This window comes from Rhinopithecus roxellana, chromosome 8 (assembly GCF_007565055.1).
Source record: "Rhinopithecus roxellana isolate Shanxi Qingling chromosome 8, ASM756505v1, whole genome shotgun sequence".
NCBI classification, from domain to species: domain Eukaryota; kingdom Metazoa; phylum Chordata; class Mammalia; order Primates; family Cercopithecidae; genus Rhinopithecus; species Rhinopithecus roxellana.
In genome coordinates, this window is record NC_044556.1 from 54,790,811 (window position 1) to 54,804,916 (window position 14,106).

Below are 14,106 nucleotides of genomic sequence, written 5' to 3' on the forward strand. Positions count from 1 at the left end.
AATCCCACAAAATCTACATAAGAGAGGTACCCTAAGATTGCCCATCCTTTTTATAACCATAGTGTAAGTTCAGACTCTCATTTGTTACCTGAAATACCTCAATAGTCTTCTAATGCTTTCTCTGCCAATAGTCTCTCTTCACTCCAGTCTATACTCAATACAACCCTCAAAATCCTCTTCCTAATATGCAAAGCTGATTATGTTACCCTCCACCTAAAATCTAGGGATGCCTCATTGTACACAGCAGCACCTATACCTCTAGTCATATATCTAGCCTCATGCAGACTCCCCACATATACAAGATACACTGTTATGATCATGTCATACCATTTCATAACTGTGCCTTTAAACATGCTGTTCCCTTTGCCTGGCATGCCCTTCTCATACTTTGCACATGGCAAACTGATATCACAGTTCAATGTTCAGCTTCCTTCGTAGGTATCTCCCTTATAACTCAGTCACTCAACAAAAAACGTATTGAGTACCCATCAATACGACAAGAACCTTCACCTCAAGGAACTCGTACTCTGTATCACGTTAGGACTCATTAACACTGTTATTATTACGTTCATCACATTATACCATAGTCATCCTTCTACTTGTCTCTCCTTCCAGCTGGATCATGAGATCTTTGAAGGCATGGCTCCTGTCTCATTACTCTTTACACATCTTGAAAAACAAATCATTTTTTCTCTAGTTTATGATGAAAGCTAAAGAATAATGAGAATTTAAGTTTTTAGCATTAGTATCCAAAACAAATATCTATTCACTTACCTCATAGGTCCATAGTTCAGTATTATAAATGCCAATACTATCATCACACAGACAGCTCTTCGCTTTGGACTAGGGACTTTAAGCCTCTGGTTCTAAAGGAAATTACCACATTAAATACAATTAAACTACACATCAATTTCAGAAAAAGCAACACTTAAGATTAGAATTTTCCTCTTTACGAGTTACATAAATACCTTGTCTTATAAATACCTTGTCTTATTTTTTAAAAAAAACATCAAAGGTGAAGAAATAATACTTTTCAAGACTAGAGCAGAGACTTCCAAGTTCCCTTTTCTAGCAGGGAGAGAAAAGGAGAGAAGCAGAAGAGAAAAAACACAGCAGCCACTCCATTGCAGTTGCCTCTTCACCCAAGAGGAAAGAATTCAATATATATATATGTATATATATATTTTTGAGATGGAGTGTCACTTTGTCGCCAGGCTGGAGTGCAGTGGCGCCATCTCGGCTCCCCGCAATCTCCGCCTCCCGGGTTCCAGCGATTCTGCTGCCTCAGCCTCCCGAGTAGCTGGGATTACAGGTGTGCGCTACCACACCCAGCTAACTTTTGTATTTTTAGTAGAGATGGGGTTTCACCATGTTGGCCAGGATGGCCTTGATCTCCTGACCTCGTGATCCGCTCGCCTCAGCATCCCAAAGTGCTGGAATTAAAGGCGTGAGCCACCACGCCCGGCCAGAATCAGCATTTTTATATTTTTATGGATCCACAAAGAATTTTGAGACACTTCTATAGTTTGCCTCCCTAACCTTTTAAATCATTGTTTTCAGTAAAATACAGGAGTATACCCATGTACTCAGGGCCAAGAGAAAAAGAATAGTGTAAGAAGTCCCATTCGATAGGCATCTGTATGGTTCAGCACTGCAGTGAGAAATTCTGAAAACAATAAATTTCCCGAATAGAACTGAGGAGATTAACCCTCTTGGAGTCAGCATAGTAACAGAAGGCAAAATCACATTAGTTGTTAGGTGGACTGAGAAAAAATAAAAACACTTTTATTTTATATTGTTTTCTTTTTTAAAAGGGAAAATATGGCAGGGCTATTTAGAAACCTCAATGTGATTCATTTAGTCAGAAAACAGGGTGCTAAGGCAATGAGTGAAGAGAAACCCAGGAAAAGGAGACAACTTTTCTATGTAGACTGGAGAGTGTAATTCAAAGGGCCCTCTTCAAAGGCTTCATCCTTACTGCAAATGCTTTAGGACTGATTGTACCCTCCTTTTCCTAGCACAATTGTTTACACAATTTAATTTAAAATGTAAAAGTTTATCTATTTATTTATCCAGGGGATACTTTAGCCCATCTCGACCCAGCCCTATTACTAACACTTACCTCTGACACAACCTCATCCAGCTGCCGCTTTAGTGTTCCATTTTCTTTCTTCAGTTGCTCGTTCTCTGAAAGGGCAGCCTTTAATCTCGCCTCTAACCCTAGCATATATTCTTTCTTCTTCTTGCGAGACTGACAAGCAGATTCTCGATTTTTTATCATACGTTGTTGTCTCCTTAGCACAGCAATCTAGAAAAAGTTACAATGAATCAGAATATCCTGGTTTTAGAATCAGATGAAATAGATCAGAATATACTAATTTTTACAATTATTTTTAACTGTTTTTTCAAAGCACAGGTTACTAGTTGTTTCAAAACAGGTTTGAAAAAACACTGCTCAGGAAACAACAGTTGTTGGAGAGGATGTGGAGAAATAGGAACACTTTTACACTGTTGGTGGGATTGTAAACTAGTTCAACCATTATGGAAAACAGTATGGCAATTCCTCAAGGATCTAGAACTAGATGTACCATATGACCCAGCCATCCCACTACTGGGTATATACCCAAAGGATTATAAATTAGTCTACTACAAAGACACATGCACACGTATGTTTATTGCGGCACTATTCACAATAGCAAAGACTTGGAATCAACCCAAATGTCCATCTGTGACAGACTGGATGAAGAAAATGTGGCACATATACACCATGGAATACTATGCAGCCATAAAAAAGGATGAGTTTGCATCCTTTGTAGGGACATGGATGCAGCTGGAAGCCATCATTCTTAGCAAACTATCACAAGAAGAGAAAACCAAACACCGCATGTTCTCACTCATAGGTGGGAACTGAACAATGAGATCACTTGGACTCGGGAAGGGGAACATCACACACTGGGGCCTATCATGGGGAGGGGGGAGGAGGGAGGGATTGCACTGGGGAGTTATACATGATATAAATGATGAATTGATGGGTGCTGACGAGTTGATGGGTGCAGCACACCAACATGGCATAAGTATACATATGTAACAAACCTGCACGTTATGCACATGTGCCCTAGAACTTAAAGTATAATAAAAAAAAAAGAATTAAAAAAAAAAGAAAAAAAAGAAAAAACACTGCTCAAACTAAATATGTTAAAATCAAATGGTTAAATGAGGCCTTCTAAAACCCAAATGTTAAATAATTTCCTCTGATGTTTTCTAAGGCTCATGTATTAATCTTCTAATTTTCCCCTTAGAAACTCCCTCAGAAAGTATCTTTAAATATATATGCATATATACATACATTACATACATCTTTTTTTTTTTTTTTTTTTTTTTTTTTTATATACATACATCTTAAATCTACATCTCTGGCCCTGAAATGGCTACGCCCCAGAACCATATATTCAATTAATTATAAGGCCACTTCTACTTACACAGTTATTACCACTTCAAATCCATTATGTGCAAACTGAACTCATTACCTCCCTTTAACTAGATTTTTAAAAAATCTATCCATCTTCTATCAATAGTAACTTCTATCAATAATAACTATTATTTTTCTTTATTCACTATATTCAGTCTTTCTTAATCCCTCATTCACTCATTGAATATGTTAAAAGTATATACTAATGACCAAGTTTACTCCAGTGAAAATGTGTCTCAGTTATTCCTTTCTCTCTATTCCCTCTTCCATTCTCCTAATACAGGCACTCATTAACTCAGCCCTATACTACTGCAACAGACTCCTATTTCAATTGTTTTCCATCTCATCCTGTCTACCATTTCTTAGATAACTTCTCCCAAAAAGATATTTTTATCTTACTACTCAATTGCAAAAACAAGCTAGTCATATATCCCTGCTACCCATCTTTTCTTTTAAGATCTTCCATATTGTGACCTCCCACTGCCTAACCAGACCTTCTGCCCTAAATCTACAGCTATTCAAGCCACATTCCTCCAATCATATCATTTAAGGCTACTCCATAATCTCCATACATGTCTAACTTGTTTCGTTATTCACATAGTTTATTTCCATTTGGAATGCTATCTCCTCCCTCCACTAATCTAATTCCAAGGCCCATTCAAATTCAATTATTCTAACCCACCCTTATTTTTTATTTTCTCTGAACATCTTATACCCTTAGAATTTGGAGGATACACTGGAACACTCTAATGCTCTCAATTGTTTCAAGAATGTTAACTCTCTCTCTCTTTCCCCACCTGAATTTTATAGGTTGAAAGCCAAACCACATCTGATCCTACTTTTTTGTAGGGCATACCAACAATATCTACTACAACAGAAACTTACTGAGCAAAATTATTTTTGTTATATCTTCTAAATTAAGTTATGAAGCCTATTATTACACATTAGTCTAATTTCTTTGGGGAAGTGAGAGCGGTGGCAAAATTAAGTCCATAAAAAGCACCAACCTACATTAAATTGATTAGTATGAGTATACGGATGGCTGCATTACTAATTTCTATATATTTTGCAATAGACTTTAAAAAGTAACACTCTACTCTAGAGTGTTCAATAACTCTTACTGAGACCAGTAAATAAAGTTAAAGAATGTAATCTATTTCTTTTAAAACAACAACACAATTCCCACCCTGATACTACATTTCCTAGAAAGAGAAGTATGCCAAAGCCAACCAAGTGAACTCCCAAAACCAAATATTTTCAACAACCTTTAAATCAGAACCCACAAGGAAAAGAAATGTTACATGAAATGTCAAAAAGGGTGTTTTTTATTTAAACTACAAAAATCCTGATTTTTATGAAACCATCATCTGTAAAAATTTCCCTGCATAATAACTATCTCACTTGTAAGTAATGCTAAACACATACACACGCACACACACACACACACTCACACACGCACATACAAAGAGCAACGGCAAAGCCATGATGGATTGATTATTCACCAAATGCAAACTATTCTCTGGACAATGCCACTCTGTTCAGTCTACTTTTATTTTTAGTGATCTTCATTGTTACTTAGAATGCCAGTGTCCATAATTAATACTAGAGTGCTGAAGTACACAGAACACTGAACAGTGACATAAAAGTGAAAGTTCCCAGATGGAAGAGTTAATACTAAAAGTTAGACAAAAGGCAACCTTACTTTAAAGGCTAATTAATCTGTGGAATTTAGAGGGGCTTACAGATGGCATACCATTTAATAAATTTCAAACAAGGATTAGGTATTTCTATAAACAATAAAAGCACCTGCATATTACACAGCATTCAAGTTTCAAAGGCTGTCAATCCACATGCCTCATACTAAAACAACGAAAACCATCTGTGGTCAAATATTCATGTCCTCCCATAGAAAAAGATACATTATAATAGTTCTGAAAATAAATATTCAATACTACCAATAAATACAGAGGGTAAAGACAGTAAAAATAAATGAAACCCACAGCAATCACCAAACACAGGGCTCGAATGTTTTATCTCAGCAAGCCATCTTCAGCTATCTGAATATAAAATATTTAAATCATTCTATACTTCCTAGGCAAAAAAAATATGATTTTTAGGCTAAATACATATAGACATTGTAGTGTCTGGTATTTCTTTAAGCAGAGGGGAAGCGGGTATTTTCCTATATAAGAAAAAAATGACTACACTGTATGTAATTCTGTTTGGTAAACTGCTTTTGCACATACAATGTATCACAATGACTTCTGACATGTAATAATGGCAGCACAGATTTTCAATTATCTTGATGTTTCATAATACATTCAATTAATCTCCTCTTGTTGAAATTACTATAGTTTTCAAGATTCTTTAAAATAAGCCTCATCATTTAATCCACTGTTAAGAGAGTAGAAGGGCCAAGGCTAGAACTTAGGTTAGTTGACTCCAAGTCCAGTGATACTTACACAACAGCTTCAAACTGCTTTTAAATACCAAATAGAGAGGCTTCATCACAGCATGGAACTCTAACCTCAGAGAACTGTGTGGTTACTTTAATTATATGCCTGTCTGAAAACAGAGACTTGTGGAACTGCTTGTATCTGGAAGCCTAATCTCTCTGTTAGCAATCTGAAAACATAAAATCAATACTCTGGCCCATTAACCAATTGACACATCTCCCTTATGGGCATATCAGATGATATAATACAGACTGAAATAAGCAAACAGCTGGCCAGTTCCTGCTTCTGATCATCCTGCCTCCAGACAACTCTCCCACCAGGCATCTTGCCTTGGAAAAAGTAAAAAGAACAAAAGAAAAAAACTCCACGGCTGCAAAATAGTTTCCTTTTAGTGCCACTGCACTATAAAATGTAGTGTTTCATTTAGTAAACGCTTATTTGACTGTACGAAAGACTTATATAAAAGGAAAACTTTCACAAATGGACAAGTTCCTTTGAAGGCTGAATCAATGTAAGAGTCAAAGTTTCAAGTACGTCCACATTTTGTTTTTAATTTAATCTTTTGAGACAGAATCTCACTCTGCCACCCAGGATGGAGTGCAGTGGCACAATTATGGCTTACTGCAGCCTCAACCTCACAGGTTCAACAGATCCTCCAGCCTCAGGCTCCCCAGTAGCTGGCACTACAGGTGCATGCTACTGTGCCTGGGTAGTTTATATTTTTGTAGAGATAGGATCTCTCTATGTTGTCCAGGCTGGTCTTGAACTCCTGGGCTCAAGCAATCCTCCTCCTGCTTCAGCTTCTCAAAGTGCTGGCCCAGCTTGTTTTAATCTAATTATCAATTTAATTTAAGGTTTTAATTTTGAAAACCTTATTGACTGATAAACACTGAAAGCTATGACAGTCTCTTTTTATTAACAAAATTGACTAAAGCCTTGTTTCTGTGATGTCGCTAAGAGATAAGCTCAATGACTATAAATCAAATTAGATATAATATTAGATAGGAGTCAGGAGTGGTGGCTCACACCTGTAATCCCAACACTTTGGTAGGCTGAGGCAGGAGGATCACTTGAGGCCAGGAGTTTAAGAACAGCCTGGGAAACATAGGAAGACCTCGTCTCTATAAAAATAAAAAATTAGCTGGGTATCGTGGTGCACAATTGTAGTCCTAGCTACCCTGGAGGCTGAGGCAGGAGGATCACTTGAGCCCAGGAGGTTGAGGCTGTAGTGAGCCATGATCGCACCACTGTACTCCAGCCTGGGTGACAGAGTAAGAGCCTAGCTCCAAAAAAAAAATTAAAATGGGATTTTTATGCTAAGAAATACATTCGAATATTTCACATAAATTCAAGTCAGATCAAGTATCGATAACCTATGGATGAATCACACAGTAATCACTGACTTGTTGCACAACTTTCTAACAGTTCTTATTCTCATTTGGCTGAATCTTGCCCTCTAAACTGATAGATAAAGTGGAAGCCATTACTGATTAACCTCTTCACTGTATCTGACCAAAAATAAAAATACAATCTCTCAATTAAATAAAAATTACATAACATACATTATTGCATATGTGTTGCAGTAAACATATTTATAGATACATTCTTAAAAAACACATATAGTTAAAATCATTGACAAATTTAATTTGTGGCAATCCTACTTAAATATTCAAATACATTTAAAAACTTAATTTGATTTTTGTTAAGAATCTTACACACACTTCTTTTTTCTCATTAAATTGTTTAAAGCCGAAAAAAAGAGAAAATTTAGACTTCCACTTTCTCTACTCTTCTCAATCTCATGACAGTCAAAATTTTATTTTACTTTTTCTATTAAGTTTTGTGTGTATGTATGCATATAACCAGTTCCCATTTGCCAAAAATTAAAGAAGCTTCATACTGGCAACCTGAACCATTTATTTGGCAGATTATCAAGGAGGTAATCTTCATCCTGCAAACTATTTCCTTCTAATTTTTTAAATGAAGAATGCCTTCTGATATGTAGTATAATTTCCAGGATGAGAACAGATAATAGACAAAGTCCCTGCTAGATTGTAGGATGGGGCTACCCTACCAATCTCATCTTCTGAATGAAGGTAAAGAACAACCAAAAGAGAGGTAAAAGCAGGAGTATGCACCAGATGCTCTTAGGAAAGCCACACCATGGGCACAGCCTCTTGAAGAATGGAGGGACCCAAGTCCTGTACACAGGGATCTTCAAAGGAGTCGCAAAATGGTTTCCTGTTATTTCAGTTAATGACTCCACTTGATGTAACTAAATAAAAGTAATACTTGATGTAACTAAACAAAATAAATACTTGATGTAACTAATAAAAGTAATAGTAATTTAAGTCATTAAATGAAAATACAAAATTGGAAGTTAGGTGTCCTTAATTCCTGACCCAGCATTGCAATGACTTAATTGGACGATCAAAAAAAAAAAAGTCATGTCGCCTTGTAGGGTCTATTTACATATTAGTAAAAAGAGACAGTTAAGCCAGAATAGTGCTTTTGACATTATTATAACCCAATATCAGGTTTATCAATTTAGTAAATCACTACAGCCTTTAAAAACAATTTGACAGAAAAACACAGGATAGAATAAAAGAAAAAGGGTGCTTTATACGTAGTAAGAGTTGTTTCATGAGATTGTGTATAAGAGAGAAAGAGAAGTTAAATACATTTCTTACTGTGGATTGTGGATAAAAAAGTTTAAAGCCACTTCATTAGTCCTCTAAAGGTCTCATCCAATCCGAAAACAAAATAATTCTAGAGCCGCTGCTAAATAGATACACTTAATTTAATTGGCACAATGATGTAGCACAATAATGACTACTATATAATAAAATATGGATCTTATTAGTTTTGCTAAAGGTTTCATTTGATACCACCAAATTATTCAAATAAGGTCAATCTTTCTAAAACTTTGTCCCTCATGACTTAAAATTATCTGCTACTTTAATTTTTAAAAATTAAATCTTAAAACTATCTTTTCTGTGGCTCTTATCTCCCTTGAGTATGAGTTCTAAAGGAAAGTATCTTATGGCTTCTTATAACTTCCCAGTGTGTGTACACTGCAGCTGTGTGTGTATGCGCTCCCACATGTTAAACTTTGGTTATTATATGGGTAATAATAAATTTTTGAAAATTAAATCTTAAAACTATCTTAATTTTTATGAATTACGAAAAAACATTTGTAAGGGGAGAAAAAAGGTAGCACCAAGTTTCGAGATTTGGGTAATTTGTTCTTTTTCTTTTTCTTTTTTCTTTTCTTTTTTGTTTTCCCATAAAGTTGTAAGCAAAGGACTTGGGTAATGTAAAGTCTGAGCTGCATCAGGACTACCTTGAAAATAAAGCCTCTATTAATGGAGCACAGAGTAAGGACGACAGCACTGGATTAGGAGAAGACCAGTTATAATTGAGCTAGGCTTGAATCCTAACTCAATTATAAGTGGTCAAATAATCTCACCTCAAATGGGGTGAGAATCAAATGGGTAATAGACATGAAGGTTCTCTGTAAGCTATAATGTACCATACAAATACAGCTTTCAGGAAAATCATGTGAGTGTGAGAGAGAGAGAGAGAAGGCAAAATTATTACTTCCATCAAGAATGTAACTCACAGCTGCTCTGATATACCATGCAACTAAAGCAACATTGAAAAGAGAGAGAGAGACAGAAGGCAAAATTATTACTTCCATCAAGAACGTAACTCACAGCTGCTCTGATACACCATGCAACTAAAGCAATATTGAAAATACCTGCTCCGGCCGGGCGTGGTGGCTCAAGCCTGTAATCCCAGCACTTTGGGAGGCCGAGACGGGCGGATCACGAGGTCAGGAAATCGAGACCATCCTGGCTAACACGGTGAAACCCCGTCTCTACTAAAAAAATAAAAAAAACGAGCTGGGTGAGGTGGCGGGCGCCTGTAGTCCCAGCTACTCGGGAGGCTGAGGCAGGAGAATGGCGTGAACCCGGGAGGCGGAGCTTGAAATGAGCTGAGATCCGGCCACTGCACTCCAGCCTGGGCGACAGAGCGAGACTCCGTCTCAAAAAAAAAAAAAAAAAAAAAAAAAAAGATTTAAAGACAGTATTTACAAGTTATGCACTTAGAAAAGTGCCTGGCACATAGTACTTTATTAACATTAGCCATCTTAGCAATATGGCATTTGTTGAATCACTTAGCTAGTTGATTCCTTCAGTAGTAAAATGGGAATAAATGCCCCCTTCACAAGGACTTTGTGAAAATCCAGTAAATATTGGGTAGACTGACAGAATTGTAATATTGACAGGTGATTGAACTATTTTATTAATGTAAATTATTGAAGTTGATAAAAGAATGTACCTATTTTTAGAAAATGCACACTGAAAAAATTAGGGGTAAAATACTGTGAGGTATGTAACTTACCCTAAAATAGTTCAGGAAAAAAATTGTGTGTATATGGATGGATGGATGGTTGGACGGTGGGTGGGTGGGTGGATGGATGGATGGATGCTAGATGGATGGGTAGATAGGTAGATAAAGAATAAGCCAGCAAATTGGGTAAAAGGTTAACAACAGGTGAATCTGGCTGAAGAATACCTGAGTGTTCTCTGTACTATTTTTGTTTTTGTACTTTTTGAAATTTAAAATTATAACCAAATACAAAGTTTAACATGTGCACCCATATAATAACCAAAGTCAAAGTTTAACATGTGGGAGCGCACACACACACAGCTGCAGTGTACACACACTGGGAAGTTATAAGAAGCCATAAGATACTTTCCTTTAGAACTCATACTCAAGGGAGATAAGAGCCACAGAAAAGTCTAACCATAACACTTCAAATTCTTGAATATCATTCTCGAACTACCTGTAAGCAGCCACAAGATCTCTCCTGCTAACAATTAATACTCTTTCACATAGTGATAGAACAGTAATCTTTCAGAGGGAATACCTCTTCAAGAATACACAGCCATCGACACTTTAATTTTTAAAATTTACCATTCTTCTTTGTGAATTATCTATTTGTATATATTGTCCATTGATTGTTGAATTTGCATTTTTCTCACTGATTTATACCTTTATATATTAAAAATGGTTCTTAAAAGACTGTGAAAATGTACATGAGTGTTCAAAGTGGCATTATTCATAACAGACAAAAAGCGGAGACAACCCAAATGTCTACTAATTGATGAATGGATTATCAAAAATGTGGTATATCTATACAATAGAATATTAGTCAGCCATAAAAAAGAATAAACACTGATACATGCTTCAACATGGCTGAAGCTTGAAAAACATATGGTAAGTGAAAGAAGCCATACACAAAAGGGCACGTAGTATATGATTCCACTCATATAAAATGTCTGGGACAGACAACTCCACACAGACAGAAAACAGATTAAATGGCTACCAGGGGCTACAGGAAGGGAAGAATGAGGAAGACTATGGCTAATGACCATGGGGTTTTCTTTTTAGGGTGACAAAAATATTCTGGAATTAGACAGCAGTGATGGTACCACTAAATTGTACAGTTCAAAAGGGTGACCCTTATGGAATGTGCATTTTATCTCAATGAAGCTGTAAAAAAAAAAAAAAGACAACAAAAGAGGTTATGGACTCCCCAGACAAATGCACACGCACATCGCTAACAACTATATGAGGGATGGGGTGAGGTGGGGTAAAAGGGTGTGATATGATCTGGATTTGTGTCTCTACCCAAATCTCATGTTGAATTGTAATCCCCAATGTTGGAGGAAAGGCCTGGTGAAACGTGATTAGATCATGGAGGCAGATTTCCGCCTTGCTATTCTCATAATCGTAAGTTCTCATAAGATCTGGTTGTTTAAAAGTGTGTAGCACTTTCCCCTTCTCTGTATTTCTCCTGCTGTAGCCATGTAAGATGTGCCAGCTTCCCGTTCACCCACAGCCATGGTTGCAAATTTCCAGAGGCTTCCCCAGTCATGCCTCCTGTACAGCCTGCAGAATCATGAGACAATTAAACCTCTTTTCTTTATAAATCATCCAGTTTCAGGTATTTCTTTATAGAAGTGTGAGAACTGACTAATACAGCATGCTGATTATGGAAACACTGAAACTCATGCAAGGACTCCATTAAGCCCTGTGACTTCTCAATTAGAAATACCTCAATGGAGGACCATTTGGTAAAACCTATCAAAATTGAACAAGTACCTACCTTCTGGCCCAGCAAATCCAATTCTAAAAATTTCTCCCATAGATATATTTGTATATGAACAAAATGAAATAAGTACCAAATTATTCAATGTAGAAATGTTTATAAAGAAAAACACTGCAAAATTTTGCAGTAATTATGGCACCCCTATGAAGTAGGTTACTCTGTAGCTATTAAAATGCAGGTATTAAAAGAATAAGAAAAAGGCCAGGCACGGTGGCTTATGCCTGTAATCTCAGCACTTTGGGAGGCCACTGCAGGAGGATCATTTGAGACCAGGAGTTCAAGACCACCCTGTGCAATATAACAAGACCCCCATCTCTACAAAAAACAAACAAACAAACAAAAACATCAAAATTTAGCCAGGTGGCACATATCTAGCTACTCAGGAGCCTGAGGCAGGAGGATTGCTTAAGCCCAGGTATTCAAGGCAATAGTGAGCTACGATCGTGCCACTGCACACCACTGCAACAGAGCAACAGACAGTCTTTTTAAAAAAAAAAAAAAAAAGAACAAGAAGGAAACTTTTTATGCACTGATATGAAAAGATCTCTAAGGTATAAGTGAGAAAAGCAAGCTGCAGGATGACATGTACAGTATAGTACCTTTTCTATAAAATAGGTCAATAAATAAAACTGTAAGTACTTATATATCAAAGAACTGTCTCCGGAAGAATGCACACAAAACTAGTAAGAATGACTACCAGACAGGAAAACTGATTTGCAAGAAAGCCTCTGGGGCATAAAAGGACTGTCTCCCTAGAATGAGTCCCCACAAGGTTTTGAGAATGGAAATTAGAGATTGCTTCTCAGCCTTTTGGCTAAGATCAAGTGTAGTGGAGAATGGAAATTAGAGAAAGGAGAGAGAAGTATTTCATTATTTATTAAGATAAAAATCAGAATCCTTAAAAATAATTATTTATTATTCTTACAAAGATGCCAAACTGCTGGGCGCAGTGGCTCATGCCTGTAATCCCAGCACTTTGCGAGGCTGAGGCAGGTGGATCACTTGAGGCCAGGGTTTCGAGAACAGCTTGGCCAACCTGGTGAAACCCCGTCTCTACTAAAAATACAAAAATTAGCTGGGCAAGGTGGCGCACAGCTGTAGTCCCAGCTACTCAGGAGGCTGAGGCAGGAGAATCGCTTGAACCTGGGAGGCGGAGGTTGCAGCAAGCCAAGAGCGCGCCATTGTACTCCAGCCTGGGCAATAGAGCGAGACTTTGTCTCAAAAAAAAAAAAAAAAAAAAAAAGCCAAACTAAAAAGTACAAAAAGTACAGAATAAAGAATGCTAAGGTTGCCATAACATAAATTTATCCTAATGCAATGCATCAGGAAGGGAAAATAAACAAAAAAAACCCTGCTCACTTCCCCTTCCAAAACTACTATAGCCTCAAATGAAACTGAACTACCAAAATCTTTATTCAAGATAAATGTTTAGAAGCTCCAAACCTACATTTAAAGAGATACTGCAAATATTTTAACAAAGCATATTTTCTTTCATTTGCAGAGTTCCTGGTAGCAGCAAAGCCATAATGCAGTCAGCACAGAAGTAATTTTTTTTTACTAAACTCTGGATAACTCCAGCTCTCAAAATCCTTCCTATTGGATTTGTTCTGATAGATTCCTCTACTTTGCAGCCTAAAGAAATATCATGATCTCAACTTCTTGGTTGTTAGAAGTTATTAAAAAGTGCCCATTCATTATTTATCTTCTGATATCTAAGCTAGCCACATAATTTAAGGAGATTCAGCTCACATTTTGACCTAACCAGAGTCCTATTCTTGGGTGTTACAGATAAAACAAGCAACTTAAATGCCTATTGAAGTTTTGCTTTTTTCCTGAAATAGAACATAGGCAACTCTCTGTTTTTCTGAGTTGCTATGCATTGCAAATAGATTATTATAGACATATTTTCTTGAGAAACACACCTCCAGGGAGTCTCTTATGAGTTTTGCTCCTACACGTCTTATTGGGTATGCAAAGAATGCAAGGCCCGGACCACTCTT

General features: G+C 36.8%; 1 protein-coding gene across 5 annotated transcripts in view; it reads right to left on the reverse strand.

Annotated features, from left to right (window-relative positions):
• ATF6 (activating transcription factor 6) overlaps nucleotides 1–14,106 on the reverse strand; it is a 238,974-nt gene that overhangs the window by 182,042 nt on the left and 42,826 nt on the right. For all 5 annotated transcript variants that reach the window (XM_030935786.1, XM_010373615.2, XM_030935789.1 and 2 more), the window contains exons 8-9: nucleotides 2,123–2,308; nucleotides 775–866 (exon numbers count right to left, since the gene is read on the reverse strand). In XM_030935786.1, the coding sequence (XP_030791646.1) occupies nucleotides 775–866; nucleotides 2,123–2,308 (278 nt within the window). The remainder of the gene's footprint in view (nucleotides 1–774; nucleotides 867–2,122; nucleotides 2,309–14,106) is intronic.